Source organism: Glandiceps talaboti, chromosome 14 (genome assembly GCF_964340395.1).
Source record: "Glandiceps talaboti chromosome 14, keGlaTala1.1, whole genome shotgun sequence".
Lineage (NCBI taxonomy): Eukaryota > Metazoa > Hemichordata > Enteropneusta > Spengelidae > Glandiceps > Glandiceps talaboti.
This window is the reverse complement of record NC_135562.1, coordinates 3,904,311-3,922,552: the sequence shown is the minus strand read 5'-3', so window position 1 is coordinate 3,922,552 and position 18,242 is coordinate 3,904,311. Positions and strand designations below refer to the sequence as shown.

The 18,242-nt window shown below is 35.0% G+C and overlaps 1 protein-coding gene across 1 annotated transcript; it reads right to left on the bottom strand.

The window, feature by feature from the left end:
• Positions 1-11,491: 11,491 nt before the first annotated feature.
• Positions 11,492-14,965, bottom strand: LOC144446027 (von Willebrand factor D and EGF domain-containing protein-like). The gene is made up of 5 exons (XM_078135694.1): positions 14,595-14,965; positions 13,789-14,064; positions 13,118-13,175; positions 12,476-12,575; positions 11,492-11,900 (listed from the first exon to the last, which is right to left on the bottom strand). The coding sequence occupies exons 1-5, from the start codon at positions 14,928-14,930 to the stop codon at positions 11,825-11,827; spliced, it is 846 nt and encodes a 281-aa protein (XP_077991820.1). The 5' UTR covers positions 14,931-14,965; the 3' UTR covers positions 11,492-11,824.
• Positions 14,966-18,242: the final 3,277 nt, after the last annotated feature.

Sequence of the window (18,242 nt, the reverse complement as noted above, 5' to 3'; positions counted from 1 at the left end):
ATCTATCCCATAATGATCTTTGATGATAAAATTAGAATGTAAAAAGTGTTATAAATACCAACCCAGAAAATCGATCGCATGAAAAGCAGCGTTTAGGTACGGCATATATAAACCAATAACAAGTGAAGCATTTTGAAGGTTTACATCACTAATAAGATAAGTGTATCGAGCAAAATAGCAGTGTTTCGAGCAGGAGCAAATGCTAAGCAAATATGCTTACTTTTTTGCAGGTTTTTATTGCAAATGTGAACAGTATAGATGTTGTGGAAAGCAGATTGTCTCAATCACTATCAACACGGTTCATTAGAATAAGACCCAAGACGTGGTATGACGTCATTGCCATGAAGGTCGAACTGTATGGCTGTTATCAAGGTAATGTATGCGTTTACGGGTTTTTAATCTAGAGCACGATCCAAGCACAGTTGTTACTCATTTATATTAATTATGCTAAGTTGATAATATTAAAATATTGTTAATTTTAACAGTTAATATCTACTGATAATATCGATCGACTGCCAAATGCCATTATGTTATTCCCACTCAGGAGTCCCATTTTGCATGGCACGAGGCCCCGAATTCCTTTCATAGATTCTGCACATGTAAAATTGTGTATGTACCAATTAATACGATACCTGCATATGTAACACAGACATGTACCTATATACTAGTATAGACTGGCTATGAGGTCACTAGTAGACATCTATTGTCACGAGCACTGTTATGTAGCAACCATTGTCTGAGGCCGAAAGCCGGAGGGAAATAGTTGCTACATAACAGCACGAGTCAATAGTCCATGTCACGTGATACGATCTATGCCAATTACTGAAGGCTATATGGACACGATAATCACTTAAGACACAGTGTGACCAACTTGTACTAATTTAAAATCAAATTATTCAAAGCACTGTAGAGAATGCTAAATTTGGCAAATTCAAAATCAGCTGAGTGTTCTGTTATTACAGCAATGTCGTCCTGTCGAGCATGGTATAATGCAAACTACACGTTACCAGGTTGGTATTGGATTGACACTACTGGAGGTGATTCATCAGATATATATGCTGAATACTGTAATATCATTGAACGTGAGTATACTATTTAGATATATGCACAAGTAGATTAGCTTCATTATGCCCTGTTTGTAATAAACGTGTACATAAACAGTGTGCATATTTATAAATGTGTGATGTATGTGTGACTGACTGACTGTCTGTGTGGGTGTACTTGTCTGTGTACACAATATGATATCAAAAACAATTGTCTGCAGCCAAATGGAGCCTTTTACCTACATACACATAGAGATTATTTGATCTGCCCCATCTCTTTGCATTTACGCTAGGTTACATAATGCTTATAACTGTATTATAAAGAGTTTATTACCACTGTTTACAACGATTTTGAATAAATCAAAATTTACAAGAAAAGATCCACATATCACAAATAATGATTGCTCTGAATGTTAAATGATATGTCAAATAACAAAAATTAGTTCATCCAGCTGAGTAGCAATAGCATAAGTCGATACTACGAGTTTAAGAGCCAGAAAACTTGCGCTTAACCCTGTTTTTTCCACAGACTTGCTTTGCCTAATAAAAGAAAGACCAGGTTCAAATGTATTACACACTATCTTATTTGACTCCTAGGGGAAAGCGCTATCAACATTGCCATTAATGGAACTTCAAGCCAAAAAAAGAGACCTTCTACTTCTTACATCGCCATTGATGGTGATTATTGGTCAGTGGATATAAATGATGGAGTATGCTCCTCTACTGGAACTACTGGGAATCCATGGTGGACACTTGAACTGAATGAAGCAATAACGATTGATAGAGTCGTGCTTATAGGACGATATGATAGTGAATGTTCAACGGAGAGTGGTCTTGAGTATTGTAGTAAGTTAATTTAACACTTGTAGAATAATATGATAGCAATATTACATACAGTGGTCAAGTGAGTGAGGGAGGGAGGGAGGGAGTGAGTGAGTGAGTGAGTGAGTGAGTGAGTGAGTGAGTGAGTGAGTGAGTGAGTGAGTGAGTGAGTGTGTGTGAGTGAGTGAGTGAGTGAGTGAGTAAATAAGTAATTTAAGTGAGCAAGCTAGCTAGCAAGGAAGGAAGGAAGTAAACAGTTTAAGCCTTATAGACGTTGAACATGGATTGTTCTTTGGATAAGCGTACTTAAATTTCAGGTAATTAGCCCCTCAACTAAATGCTGGAAAAATTGTAGGCGTTTTATCGATTTACATTTGGATCTTACATCAATGACGTGTACACACATACCTCCACGTTTGTTTGTTTTTGTTTTTTCTTTTCGACAAGAAGTATTAATCAAATAACATGTTTTGGTCACTACCGTCGAATCTATATGCATTGATAATATCACACCAATTTTGACATCAGTATAGGATATGGAAAATCATCAAATGTAACATTATTTAACTTTATATATGCAGGGTATTAATTATATAATCTAAGCTATGTATATTTCATGTTGTGCATTGTTACTACTTAATATTTACATTCACTAGATTAGATGGAGATATTGATAATTTGAATTAATCAATATTATATTATGTTTTCATTTTTATTTTATTACATTTTAGTGTATTTTATTTGAGACATTTTGTTCCTTAGTTAATTTAGTTTCTAATAATTGTCGATATTCGACAACGAACAGAATACAATCCAAACAATATTAAGGAATGACTGTTTATGTGTGAATGCATACTAAATAATTAGCATAAAAAGAAAAGAAAACCAGTTCAGTAAATAGGCAGGTTTCTTTAAGAAAAAAACCAAAACATTTTCTACATATTTATTATAAAGTCACTATGACCTACGTCATGCCATCAACATGTTTGAATATATTATTCTGTTATATGTGTTGCTATAGTTACATCACGAACTGTACATGCGTTGATAATAACCGTGTGCTCTTTTTTAAGAATGTGTTATTATGATTTCATTTTCTTAGGACTTCTGTTAAATGATACCTACATCTACTTTGGTTCCGAGTCTTCCTATTCATCCAATCCTCTGTGTGGTGATACCCTAGTTAATCCCATGGAATACACCAGTCCATATATGAGCGTTGACTGTGGTGGCGTGATGACTGGCAAGTATCTACGAATACAGACATTAAGACTTCAATGGGAACTCAACTTGTGTGAGGTGATGTTGTATCCTTATGAAAGTAAACGTAAGTACTAGGGTAGTCATTTCTCAGATATAAGATGAATCGCAATGATATGGAACATGATGTTTACTTCCACATGTCAATTTTAAAATAGACAACAAAATGCCAGTTCTGAAAAAAAATATAGAACACTTTTGAAAGTATTTGACATTTAATCCCCATGGCGTAGACCTATAGTGGCACAAGGGCATCAATTCCCTTGGAACATACAATCAACTGTAAGCCTTAGTAATATGTTTAAAACAATCACAGATCCTTCTATATCCTACCAGGTCCCCACCAACACAACTGGCTTGATTGGTTCCCATTTTAGGATATTGGACATTCAGATAGAATCAGCAGGCTAGAAATGTCGTGAAGGCGAAAACATGATAAACTGTATGAATCGTTTGAATACAACTGTGCTGCTTTTTAAATCTATGAAATGTTATCGTGTGACAAAATCATCAAGCAAGCACACCTTGCGTAAACTTGTGTGGTCGTAATGTTCTTTACGCAGTTGCCCATGAGTGACTCATTAGTCCTACAAGAAAACATTCCAAGTTAAATATCCATCCCCATATCTGAACTCGGTATATACATTGTTATATATGAGTATAATATTGGGGCACACTATGAAGTAGAAACTACAAATTTAACTGAACATCTTCATAAACGACTTCAATATTTACTTTATGAATACATAATATCCCATTTATTTAAACTCAACCTTTTGCAGTCAAAACGTGGACAGACTCCCTTGGTATGGAATCAGGAGAAATTGAAGACTACCAAATAACAGCTTCGTCTGAGATGAATGAGAATGCAGCCGCCTCCAAAGCACGTCTTAACGTTCACAGTAGTTGGGGTGGTTGGGTTGCGAATATGTGGAGTACTAGTGAATGGCTGCAAATTGACTTGATGGCGTTATCCTATATATCTAAGGTTAGTAAAATGTGCAATAATAAGTGACGGTGTTATGCATCTGATGTTGTAAGATAGAATATTGATGATTGGGAATATTTTATATGAATTAACTATTTAGACATGAAGAATTAGACATTTTTATAAAATAGAGAACACACGTCGTGTAGTGTACCTGATTCTGCGTTTGTTGCATATATGTACTTCTTTGACTACTCCGTATGAAAATATAACCTTTGCCGTAATATACACAGATCCGAACCGATCCGAACAAAACCAAACCTTTAAGAAATAATCAAAATGTGTTGATGGCCATTGCTTATACACTTTCAATAGACACTTTACAATCGAGACACGAAATCAGGTCATAAGCAATCATTCATCGCAATGTTTTCACCATATCTATTTACTATACAGTTTGCGACTCAGTGGAGATCTGGCACATATAGTCATCTACGTGTGACGTCATTTTATCTAATGTACAGTAATGAGGAAGACGTATTTTCTGTCGTTCAGGATGGAGCTGGAGATAAGGTATTTGAGAGAGAGAGAGAGAGAGAGAGAGAGAGAGAGAGAGAGAGAGAGAGAGAGAGAGAGAGAGAGAGAGAGAGAGAGGGGGGGGGGGAGGGGGAGAGAGAGAAATTGACAGACAGTTAGATAGAACGACATCAGACGTTTTACCTATCATTGACTCTTAATATTCGATTCTGATTTATTAAGACGATATGCCAAATAATTAGTCTGTTGAAATTATTTTTGTTTCACACGTACATTGTTCTTTTCTTCAATATTTTGATTTTTGTTATTGAAATATTAGATATTTGTTGGTAACCTTGACAGTGAGACTGTTGCCTATCATCATTTGCCGACACCGATACTAGCACGATTTATAAGATTCAATCCTCAAACTTGGAACGGTGTCATTTCAATGAGGGTAGAACTGTATGGATCTTATTATGGTAAGTCAATCTTACTGTATTGCCAAACACACAATTGATATAAACGAGACGTGAGAGGGCGCCATTTACATGATGGCTATTTGCATTTTATGGAAAGAAACAGCATAGCATAACATAACAAAATATGACGTGGCGTAATATCATATAACAATAGAACATAACACAAATTTATTTCATGAGTAATTTAACTAGTCTAAATTGTTTTACCTATAATTGGTTGTTTTAGCAATGAAGTCTTGTCAGGCTTGGGAACAGACAGGGTTACTTAGCAACGGGAGCAACAGGTTTTGGATTGATGACGATGATGAAGACACGACGACGACGAGAGAGAGTGCATTCTGTTGCAGTAAGTCTGAAGCAGATTTTTAACATTGTCGTCACTTATGAATGTGTTTACTAACTCTGGAAAGCAGATTTAAGAAGGAAATCAACCTCGGAAAATTTAACCACAGATTATAAATATATATTGGAAGAGATAATGTTGTGTAGTACAATCCGGTTGTATTCAGCAGTAAATGTACAAGTATTGTTATCTTCTGGCGAATGCAGAAGAGATATATTGAAATCAATTGTTCAACATGGGTTCAGAATGCTGAATTGAGAATGGTGAAGAACGCACGCAAAAAAGTGCCAATATTAGTAACCACGGTAACGTCTTTATTTGTCTCTACTTTTCTTCTTTGTTTAGACGAAACAGAAATTCTAGGGGTTTATGATTCAACTCTGACGTCTATAAGTGCATCGAGTTATTTAGATGAATACAGCAGTACTGAGCACGCACGAATTTTAGCATACTCCTCCGCCGGTAAGAACAATATTATTTTTTCGTTTTTATATACTCAAAGCGAATGTGGATAGAAGTAGTGCACATTTAATTTGGATGGTTAGAGATTCAATTCGTTATTAAGACCAACGTCATTACTTTGTATATCAATTTTCTTAACAAAAAAACTATAGTTTCGTCCATTGATAAATTTCAAATCGGTAACACTTTTTTCAGGGTCTGAATGTTACACCTCGTCAGATGGCTCCGATTACAGGGGTATAATTGCGAACACGGGACACAATATAACTTGTTTAGTATGGACAACTACTTCTTATAACCCAGTCAACGCTACTGAGAAGGGACTAGATAACCACAATTATTGTCGCAATCCCAACGAAGATATCAAACCATGGTGTTTTGTTGATACAAATAGTGATGTGTCTGGCTGGCAGTATTGTGATGTTGGGGAACCCAAAGACTACTGTGGTAGAGGTAATATCAAATAATGTTATAGAATTTTAAGGCCGCACTACCTGTAATTGGACAAACAACTGCTTATGTGTTATAACCTTTGTAACCCAACAATTTATTTACTGAAAAATGTTCAAGTACCAATAATTACATGATGATTAGAGGTCTATGTTATCTATGAGTAGTAAAGAAATACGTCAAAAAAGTGTTCGAGGTTTGGGCACTGATTTTAGCGTGCGGACCAAGATATCAGTATTATTGAATTTATGGTACCATACCACGTGTATAGCTACATAAATTTGTTTACGTATAGATGATTCAATACAGTTAGCGTGTACGACATTACAACTAAGTCATAGATGACGAACTTTTTTATGAAACACGTTCCATTTGCAGCTAGGGCAATTTAAAAATTCAGATTCATAATTTGCATTGAGTCAACAAAAGATTCGCAAATTCAATTGCCAATTGAGAACACAGCACACGGTGTACAGTACGACCATATGATGTAGTCTACAAACAACATTTTTACGGAAGTACATGTACGTATTATTTGATTAATTGCGCAATTATGAAAAGAAAAAATAACATAACATAGCATAACGTAGAATGACATAACATGACAGAATATAGCATAGTATAAGATACAATTTTGAAGTCTAAGTGATGTAGGTGAACAATTCTGTTTTGAATGTAATAATCCGTTTCTGTATTGATTTTGGAAGATAACTTCTAGGGCCATGTTGATGTCATAACAAGGGTGTAAATTACGACACACCAACCACATTTTGTTTTCAGATTGTACCACTGAGTTCATGAACGGCGGAAGTACAATCACAAGAAGAATCACGACTACCAACCATACCACCATAGTGTTTGAGGTGATGTCATCAGACTTATATATTGGCTTTTCAGCCAGTGAAAACTTTCAACACTACACATATGGAGTTTGTGTTGACCAGGATGGAATGCAAATCAGGCGAAGTCATGAAATGGTTGAATCTGTCCTCATATCAGAAAGTGTTAACGGATTGTTAGATAATAACACATGGAAGGCATTTTGGATAAGTGTTGAAAACGGTCATCTCGCGTTTGGCAGACGAGCGGGACATGCGTTGATAGAGTACGAAGATAGTGTATTAGCACCAGTAAACTACGTAGTTTATAATGCTACCCAAGACGCCACCATCCATATATGTTTTAATGAGGGTGAGTATGCAGATGCCATTAATTTTATTGTAGAAGACCCTAGGCTTTTAATAGTGAAACATTTTATGAAGAAAGTGTTATTGTACTGCATGCAGTCAGTAAATCAAGCTGTAAATTCATTAGTTCTTAGGTTATGATCTTTTATTTCAACTTGATGTTTGCCATATATATGCTGGATCATATCATTGGCTGATTAAGCCTCGAATTGCAAAACAGGCTGAGTTCACGATGCCACAGAGAGAAAAACAATCAATAGTTTGAATAGATCATAGATATGCTAATTAATTGTGTTAACGATTTCTTATTGATCGAATTATTCAATTTCATAGTTTATCACTCCAAGGTTCTTTTTTCCTTTTTTTCATCTAGGATGTTGGAAAGCGGATATGGATGCGGAAGTTATAGATTTAACAAACACGACGAGTAACGCGACAATTGCTCCAGAGGAAGAAACTGAAGATCATTGGATACTTGTAACTTTGCCAGCAGTATCTCATGTTGCACAGGTATATGTTTTTATACATGCAAACAGTGAGTGATCGCTTGCGTCGGTACGCTGTTGATATCAACACTGCACGCGCATTGTATGCAACAATAATAGTACGCCATTTGCCAATGCCGGTTTGGGAAGTTTGGGTATTTGCACTCGTGCTTGCAGTGTTTTCTTCTACACTCGCTTTGCTCGTGAAAGTAAGGCCTCGCATAATACTACAATCACTTGTGACTTGTGCAAATCCAACCAGCCACGGGCTTCTGTAAAATCAAGTAATGACTAGTTCATCTTTAACCCTGTCAAGTAACAACTCTATTTATATAGATTAATAAGTTTTAAATCGATAATGAAATACACTTTCCGATTTGTTAGTGTTTGTTTTAGCTTATACATACATATTCTGTATATTTATATAGATGATATAACTGGATATATATTCTCTTTCATTATGTCTTCATTAGATAGAGATTCATGGTGATATCGGATACAGTTCATCCAGGGTTCTTAGTTATAAATTAGAATATAGTGTCAATGGGAATGATTATGACTGGTACATGGAACAAGGTCAAATAAAGGTATGAAACATTGATAGAAGTTATTCAATCTTGTACACAAACATTAACAGTTTTACTTGGAAAGCATGAACATTTGCGATATCTCCTGAGGCTATTCATCAACCATATTATTGAGAGAAGCATTTTGGTATTTCAGACAATCAGACGGTGATCTCGTGTGCTGTTTGCATATACAAATGTATTAGCATACTTCAGTAGGATTGACAACAGTATTGTTGTCACTTGCCATGCTTTAAGCCTACCTAACATAATTACATACATATACATACATAAAATATATATATAATTCGCTCTACTAACCGTATTGAGCACTTTTATGTGGTTATATCAACACCCAGTCAATTATATATATATAATTATATTATATATATATATATATATATATATATATATATATATATATATATATATATATATATATATATATATATATATATATATATATATATATATATATATGATCTTTTTTATTATTTGATTGACAGTATATCTTTGGAACTATGTATTCACATGTTAGCCATACATACACATTGAACGCTCCAGTATTTGCTCGGTTTATTAAGATACATCCAATGAAATGGGAGATTCAAATCTGTCTCCGGATTGAGCTTCATGGTTGCTATGAAGGTGAGAGAAATGTATTAACTGTTGTATGTGATTTATATTCGGGTGTCATGCCACCTATCAACTTACTATGAAACAAATGCATCTATGTTAATTTTGTCACAGAGAAAGTTTATCCGAAAGTTTTCGTTTAAGCTATAGCGCAAGTTTCCCCCACAACTTAAACGTGTATGGCTTGAATACCTTTTGATAAAGTTCCTAATTTTTTTTAATGTTAAGGTTGTATTTTTTATTGTAATTTTTTAACGTTTTTTGTTGCAGTTTTATCTTCATGTGATGCTTGGTTCAATAGGGGATACCCCTATCAACGATATTGGGTTGGGACAGAAAACAACAAGGCAGTTGAAAAATGTGGTAAGGCTGTCCACACTCTGTTTTCGTGGACATTTCTTGACACTCACTTGAGTCTGTATCTTTTCTATTCTCACTTGGCGTTTCAAAACGCCTCTATCGCTATCTCAAACTTATTCTTTCGTTGCATACTGCTTTAAACCTCAACACAGCGACGAAGTCTTCAAAGAAAACAGGTAAGACAAGGTAGGACTTTAATCATGGTATTTTTTGTGTTTGGTATAAATCGTGGCAACTGAAATATTAATAAGGTAAGTGTGATGCGAAATTAGGTTGGCGCGTCAAAACATACTTGTGCAACTTTTTAACTTGTACTTATTATTTATATTTTTACCAACAGATGACAAATATTAATGTTATTTCTATGTTCTTTTACATTCATGAACAGGTCATTTGGTTCAGGAAAATCGTTACATTTGGATGCAGTCTAACTATATTCTTACTTTTTTCACATGTATTCATCTTATTCAAACAAATTGGTTATTCATCTAGGTATCTGCGAGTCAGTTGCATGTCACGTGTTTATCATAATCACAACACACGATAAATACATTTACAGATAGTACATTGTGTTTATTTAAAAAGTAACAACATGTGGTTTAGTAGAAGCACAGGATATATTTGAACTAGAAGGCTACAAGAATAACAGTGACTAGAGAAAATTCGACAAGAAGATAAGGTCAATAATATCGCAATTTTAAAAATGGAGCTACCCCTCAAGTGTACAATGTATCGTCTCTGCAACAGGTCAAAGGTCAGTATGTACGTCACAATGCAAGTGGATTCGTTGTTACATTTAATCTAGAATACAATTTGGGGTGAATTAATTTTCAATTTTATATTTCAGATTCAATTTTAAGATTAATGTGAAGATAGCTAAAATGAAACAGTACTAGCCATTGGAATTCTGATCAAACATTACTTTTTAAAACGACTAATCAAACTTGGTTAAAATATAGTCTTTATTTTTTAACTTATTCAGCAAGAAAACACCCATTACAGCAATCATGTCATAGTTTAGTATCTGGTTATGTACATTGCTATCATATATAATGGTTATCTGGATTAATACCATATACACTGTATTATGTGTATTTATGAAAATTAAAAGTTACATATTATTTCTACTGTTTTTTTACCTCATTGGCATAATTGCACGAGGCAGATAATCACTGGCGTGAAACTGGATATTTTTCTCAAAAGAAACCCTGGATTTTAAAGACTACTGCAATAAAACTGAATTCATGTACTTCATTACACCACTAAACTCTTCTCAATAGATCAATGGATTTACGCTTTGGAGCTATCACTTCTACAGCAATATCAGAAAGAAGACATGACAATAATATACACTGACGAAAATGGAATTTGAAGAATACAAATATTTTTCTCATTTTTGCATTAAATTGGATGTATATTTTATTATATGTATTATTTTGCATTTGTACTTTCGTTTTCTAAATTGTTATTGTTTTTGTATTAAACTTTGAAAAATAAGTATAACTTTGTTTTATAGACTGATATCAATCCACGTTGTCTTATCTGGGTTATTCTTTGCAGTGAATGAAATTATTCTTTTAAGAGGAACGAAAGATATAATAAAATTTGGGTTCATTTCATGATTCACATAACATGAACGTCGCTCGTTTGCCAAGAAACACCAAATGGAATCTGTTTTCAGTCTCTTGTTCTTTCAGTGGTAAATTATTGCATCATGCACATGAATATTAATTAGATCAATTAAGCATCTTCATAATTTTTTTTTATCTGATGACAATAGCACTTAGGAGTCATGAATATTCAATGTTCATATGATCTATATTTATGTCTGCTAGGACCATATTATATATTGAGTTTATTACGCGTATAAGATATTCAATTAGTTGTTTCTTACATGGAGTTGCCAAGTTTAAGTGATGTGAAATCATTAAACTACTCTTAAGAATGCAAAGTGAAAATGTAGTTCCAAACGGGTACTAGTACTACGTCAGCACAGTCTTTGTGGACAACGAACATACCCTGTCATGCTAAAATGATTTTGGGTGTGGTGAAATGCCAACTGGATGGCGAATTTGTTTAAGGTGTACCCTCTCCCATGGATTGCTGCTACGACGTCGCTAAACGTTTGCGATACATTGTACCATACGTATGACATTCTGAAGGCTTTCCTGGCCTTGGATATCCTGCTAAGACATTCTATTCACGGATTCGATACGAAGACATTGTGGTCATTCCTATCCCCAAATTCCATACCTAAACATTGGAAAACATTTCACATCCATGTCTAGGACATTGCTATGCTCTTCGCAGAGCCGTTGTCTGGGGCTGGAGCAGTGCCAACCTTGGATTTCATTTTCATGCTGTAAATGATATGAAAAGAAAACAAAAAAGTAATCCATTGGAAGTCTGTCTTATTGACTTGATACTTGACTTGCATTTTAGTCATATCTTTATGTATTACTCCACTGTCACCACTGAAATGCTTTCAAAGCAAGTTGTTTAAAATTGTATTATGCAATGCAACAGTAGTATGCCAAGTTGTAATAAGACTCATTCGAACACAAATACGGAATGTATATTCTGATCTTTCAACGTCACGAAATCGAATTGTTCTACGGTGCTCAAATGAGACTCAAACGTTCGAAATAAATTTGTCTGAAATTAAGTTTGCACAGGTACGTGTTCTTCAGTACTCTTCATTCCTCTGATAATACCAGTGATATAGTGTTTCGTCTCGTCATAGTGTTTTATCTCCATTTCGACTCGTAGTGACAAAGCCTCTTGTGTCACTCTTATTTTCACGTCTAAATGGTGACATAATATTTGGGAATACATGTTAATATATCCATATCAATATTATATCAGTACATTTCTCTTAATACATTGTATTATTCATTTACAACTAACATATTTGAAATGTCTAAAGTTGACTTACTGTCTAACTGCAAGGACCACTATGGTGATGATTGTTACAGCAATCAATATTGCGAAGATAGTAGAACCAGCAACTTTTATGAGATGAGCGAGCGGGGATTCTGCAAGAACCGGGTAAAACGCAAAGTAAATTTTTAATTGGAAATGCATATCCCATCAGCATTGTCAAGGAATGAACATCAGGTATATCCGGAAACGGAAGTGGCTTGGAGAACCTGTCACTTGTCTCAACCTTTTCATTTTTCCCGAAATGATTATTTCCATGTTAATACATCAGGAAAATATTATAACTGAGACGACAGAATTCAAAGTTATTTCTACAAAATATATACATGATAATAGACGTGCAACATTTACTTATGACGCAATGACTAATTAAAACCAAGGTGGTTGTTAGTATATATTTTTGCTATTATATATCAAACCTAATTCATTGTATTTACATCAACATTAGATGTCACAATTGCTCACATCCACACTGTAAACACATAATTTCAAATTAAAGGAAATTAACAATTGAAAAGGTGCATAATTATGCAAAAGAAATACAGAAAGTGTATAGAAAATAAAGGTTGAGAAACAGAAATATAAACAAATAGATAACAGAAAAGACATTCGAAATATTTTGTAGAAGAATAGTTACCTTGGCAAACAAGGTGATCTTTGTCAAAGCAGTCATCGTCAAAGACACATATATTATCCTGTGTGCAAAAATATGAAAAAAGAAAGTCTTTACCTTTAAGGTGTAATACACACACACACACACACACACACACACACACACACACACACACACACACACACACTCAACCAATGTACCTAATGAAAGTAAAACTATACAGATTTTAGGAGCTCTGGCACATCAGTCTCGGACTGATTTGCAATTTACCCTTATTATGGCACAGTGGACCTTTAGACTTTCTCAGCTTCTTGTGGTGCACACAATTCATTGAAGGCTATGCATGGTGACATCTGGACATGCTTCCATTGTATATGTTAATGTTATGATACAAATTATAAAACACGTTCAAGTAATGAATTCAGACCAACGTCATTTATATAAATGTATAGTTGAAGTTTATCTTGTATAATATTTTAAAGAAATTATATCATATAAACATTTAGTTACCATATGGGAGCCCACATGTGCTATGTTTACCGGGCCTAGGAGTGGGTTACTCAGGGATAACATGTTTATTGACTAGAAAAGACTCCATAGCTACAGGGTAACGAGCTTGCAACATAGCCCCATCACGAAATATCAAAAGAAATTGACTGGAATCAACGCACAGCTCACAAACATGGTTATCCTACCCTTCTAGTGCATGATCCCGCAGTACCGTTACAGATATCACAATTGGAGTTATATTTGATAACCAATACAGCAGCACTCTTCATTTTCCCATCGTTGCTAAGCATGTACAAAGATCCAGATGGTTTGGTTATGTTCTTGTCGACGACAGTACTCGGAGTATCATCACTTGGGCAACGAACTTGTTCATATGAATTGAACAAGGCTAAAGAATTCGATGTTCCAGACTCGTTGATGGTCTCCAATTCCGTTGTGGTTTCGAATCCTTTTGCAGATATCTGTCAGAAAATGTAAAGTTACTATATATATGTATTCCATGTATTCCAAAAAAAAAAGTGTCAAAGTCATTACCGACGTAACGCCATTTTATATCATTAACTCTACAGGGAGGACACTCTTTACTTCACTCGGAATAAACACACAAGCACTTGCACTGTTTAAACAAATGATAGTCACATTATGCATTACCTTAGTACTATGCATATATGAACTATCCTAGACATACACTGGGACCACATTTAGTTACAATTTCGAAGGGAAAATATACATCATTAATCGCCCTGACTAATGATCTTAACTAAAGGCCACTTCTGTTTCCGGAATCCTAATGTTCACCCCTTAAACTAAATAGACGATTTTAACTTGTTGCTGTACTACTTCTGAGTATAATCGCTCTTAAATGTACAATCTCTAATTATTTGTATTTTAACACGTTTCATTGAATATATTGTTGATTTTCTGGTCAAAAAAGTATTCTAGTTACAGCCAGTACGGCCTTAACTTCAATTTGAAATGTTACTGAACATACCTGAACATTTATTCTGGAACATGTTAGGTCATTAGTATCAATGATATTACCGCCCCAGATGCTAACGTAGGTGCAGTCATCAAACTTAGTATCACATAGTCCGTTTTTATGTCCTCCGTTCACATCTGGTGGTATGCTGAGATCTACAGAACAGTCTATTCCTCCAAGTCCTGCATTACAAGAGCAGGTGCAGTTATTGCACGTACCATTTCCGTTACAATCTCGATAACAAAAGTTTTGTAAAATGACACACAAATTCGGTTTAATCAAAGTCCCATCTTCTTCATTCCAGAAGGTTGTATCTTTGCTTATTACCTCTACACATTGTTTCTTCATAGTTTCTTTGAAGCCAGGCGCAACACTCAAATCATCTAATATCTGAGGATAAAGAACATCAAACAAATACCTTTACATTTTTTATCTGCTCTATAATTATATCAAAATATAATAAATGGACATATCATGGGAGACGCAACATCTAACAAATACAAGTGTACACGAGGTGCTTTCGAGTATCATGTGTAACAGAACAGCTTACCAAAGAATTCATGAGACAAACACACTTCTGCGACACACATCGTTTGCTATATGCACAAAATGGGATGGTTTGTTGTGTTAACCTTGCAAGCCAGAAGTTTACTCACAGGTATAAGTATTTTGTTGTGCTCGAAATAATATTCCTATATACACAAACTTGTAAAGCCATGCTTATGAGTAGTATTTCCTGTGATGACTTGCCTTTACAATTGGTCAATTCAGGTCAAATCCTTTACAAACAGAAACGTAGAATGCATCCAATAATATGGCTTGGAAATAATGAAGACACTGATGTTTTTTTGTGAATTCAATTAGTAATTGCGTGTTTCAACAAATTCAAAAAGTGTCTTAACCACCAAATCAACCATGTTCATTTTATATATGTCAACTTTGCAACTTCGTATATCTGTTTCTTCCAGGGGACATGAGTAACCCCGCCACAGTTTGTTTCCAAATTGGTATCGCTTGACTGGTGTAACCAGACTGTGGTGCGGTGACCCACAACCCCACTGGAGAAATAATTATGGTTCTGCACTATTACTAAATGTCAACATGACCTGTGTACAAGAAAGGTAGATCAACTAACTTGGAGTTTTGTGATACCCCCTCCCTCTTCCCATACCCTCCTAACCCAAACTATCCTTTCTAAATTTATGTGGAAATTTAAAGCAGTGAATATGTTAGATTACCTTAATATCATAAATGCAAGCGTTGACAAATGTGTTCATAGAATCGGTTTCTAAAACGTCAGTACAATATACCCCAGCCTCCGAGTTGATTATAAGCCCTCCACACGCATCTCTAGCCTCTTGTTCTGTGATACCACATTTAGTTGGCCATGTTTGAATCTGCAGTTAAAAAGGATGGAGAACAATCGCAGATGATTCATAAAGAATTTAACTATAATATTTCAACCAAATATGTGACTGAAAGTAGTTGCTGTAGCACATCCAAGGCGAGGGAAACATTTGATAAGAATGAATATTTATACATCAAGACCCAACCTCTCCTCCAATATCTTCAGTATACGTTCTGTTCGTCGATATCACAATTTTCCGAAACTAGGAACGCCATTTAAAAAATAATGTGTACATGACATTATAATAATTCAATTTCATCCCATTTTTTCCATATATAATTGTATCGAATTATAGTCTCGATTTCATTATGAAGAAGACAGTCTGAAACGGTAAAATTACTACTTTATGGACATACATGTACAAGTGTATCGCTGCTGGTACCACAGGAATTATTGCTTCGACGAACTCTCTTCCTTTTTTTACTCTCATCAGTATCTCTTTTTCTTCTCTTTTGTACTCTGTACTCATCAATATCAACTGCGTATTCATTTGTGACGTCACACCATCTCGAGTCACATCTCTTTGTGTCTGAAGTCTCGTTGAGTAAATGAGATCTCGCACTATCTCGGTTAAAACCACATCCAGGAATGTATGTGACTTCAGTTAAGTCAATGTCCGTATTGAGATTTGCTATTGGAGTAGAAATTATGCAAGTACAGTAGATTTCGGATGCATAATCCAGGCTTGACAAAAGTTCTTCAAGTTCACCATCAAAGAGATTTTTCCCATCTGGTGTTCTATTTAAGAAATATCATTTGGAAGGTGTATTATCAGAATTGAGCAATGACTTTGAAAATCTCACTACAAATTATTCTCAACTAAGTGAAGGTCAATGTACATTACATAGAATACAACATAGAATACTGCTACCACACACTTTGTGACATGACTAACATGTCGTGTGCATTCCAGTGTAATGTTTTGATATCCAACCTGTATAACTCGTATCAGATTTACAAAAGAGGCAAGCAGCACACAGCTTTCGATAATACCACAAGCAAATCATTTCCATGCAATATTGGCAAAAGTGTAAAATGTAATAAAATTTAATACCATCATTTATTGTGATAACAAATAATATTCAACAAGTGAGAATAACATTCTACTATTGCTGTAAAGAAGTCATGTCATCATTTGGTTTAACGACGTTGACATAGTAGTAGACACTTGAACAACAGTTCTCTGCTGGACAGGATCATTAGATTGAATTTGACATGCAAACAAGTGGTTCTGCATCTATGTATTATTCTATAATATGAGTCCAAACGAGTGAACCGACCTGCTGCGCAAAACAGTTGAACATGTGAAACAATTTTGACAGTTGCTCACCCATATGGGTTGATTCAGTGTTCTTAGTGTACGTATCTTTCATATGAAATGATCCTGTCCAGTAGATTTCTGGCGTGAAGGTGTTATCCTTGCGAATCATGTAGTATCGAAATCATGTTAAACACATGCATTAATTGAAAGTTAGTCGTGATAATATTTTAGCTTTACGAATTATATAAATACCTTTTCTAAGATTGCGTTGAAGGAACATGGAAATGTTGCTGCCCAGCCATCGGTACATGGCAATGAAAGAGATGTGTATATGACATTACAAAGCCTCTCCTACTTGGAAACTATACTTATGGCCAAAAAAGATTATTGTTTCATGGTCAGCGTGCGCATCGCGTCAGGTTTTTATTTTCGTGTCTGTCCAGCCCATGCAGTCTGCACATCCAGGAGGAAACATAAAAATAACCCTCCCTACTTCAGTGAAAACAACTGCAGAGCCAATTATGAACAAGCAAATGATATCAGTCCCACATACACACTTGCTGTAAAGTAATAAATAAAAGAACAGTAACTGCCATAAATACATGTCGAGATTGAGTGACAGGTTTGTTGAGAATTTAAAAGATCGCATCGTCGAGTCGCACGCACCACTTTAGACAATATGTCCTGACCAGAAACATTTTTTTTTTTTTTTTTTTTGGGGGGGGGGGGACAAATCTAATCACACAACAGTAGCATGCTATCAGGGCTTTTACTTGTATGATAATGATCATTACTATTCAGACTTGCCTCCACGATTCTGAAAATTCGGGTTTTGTTCCACCACTTTGAGCACTAGAGTGCTGTTTGCTCGTTGATTTGAATGGACCATGTAATAAATCGTTGTCTTTATCCTCATCACAACTTCCACATAATCCGCCATTTTCAAAGCCATAGTCGTCACTTCCAAAGGAAAAGTCGACATCGAGAAAAT

Coding starts and splice junctions, on each gene's coding strand:
- LOC144446027 (XM_078135694.1), bottom strand. CDS start 14,930: ATGAAGAAACAATGTGTAGAGGTAATAAGCAAAGATACAACCTTCTGG. Junction 14,065..14,594: donor GTTCCAGAATAAATGTTCAG/GTATGTTCAGTA, acceptor ATTTTCTGACAG/ATATCTGCAAAAGGATTCGA. Junction 12,576..13,117: donor AGATCACCTTGTTTGCCAAG/GTAACTATTCTT, acceptor CGGTTCTTGCAG/AATCCCCGCTCGCTCATCTC.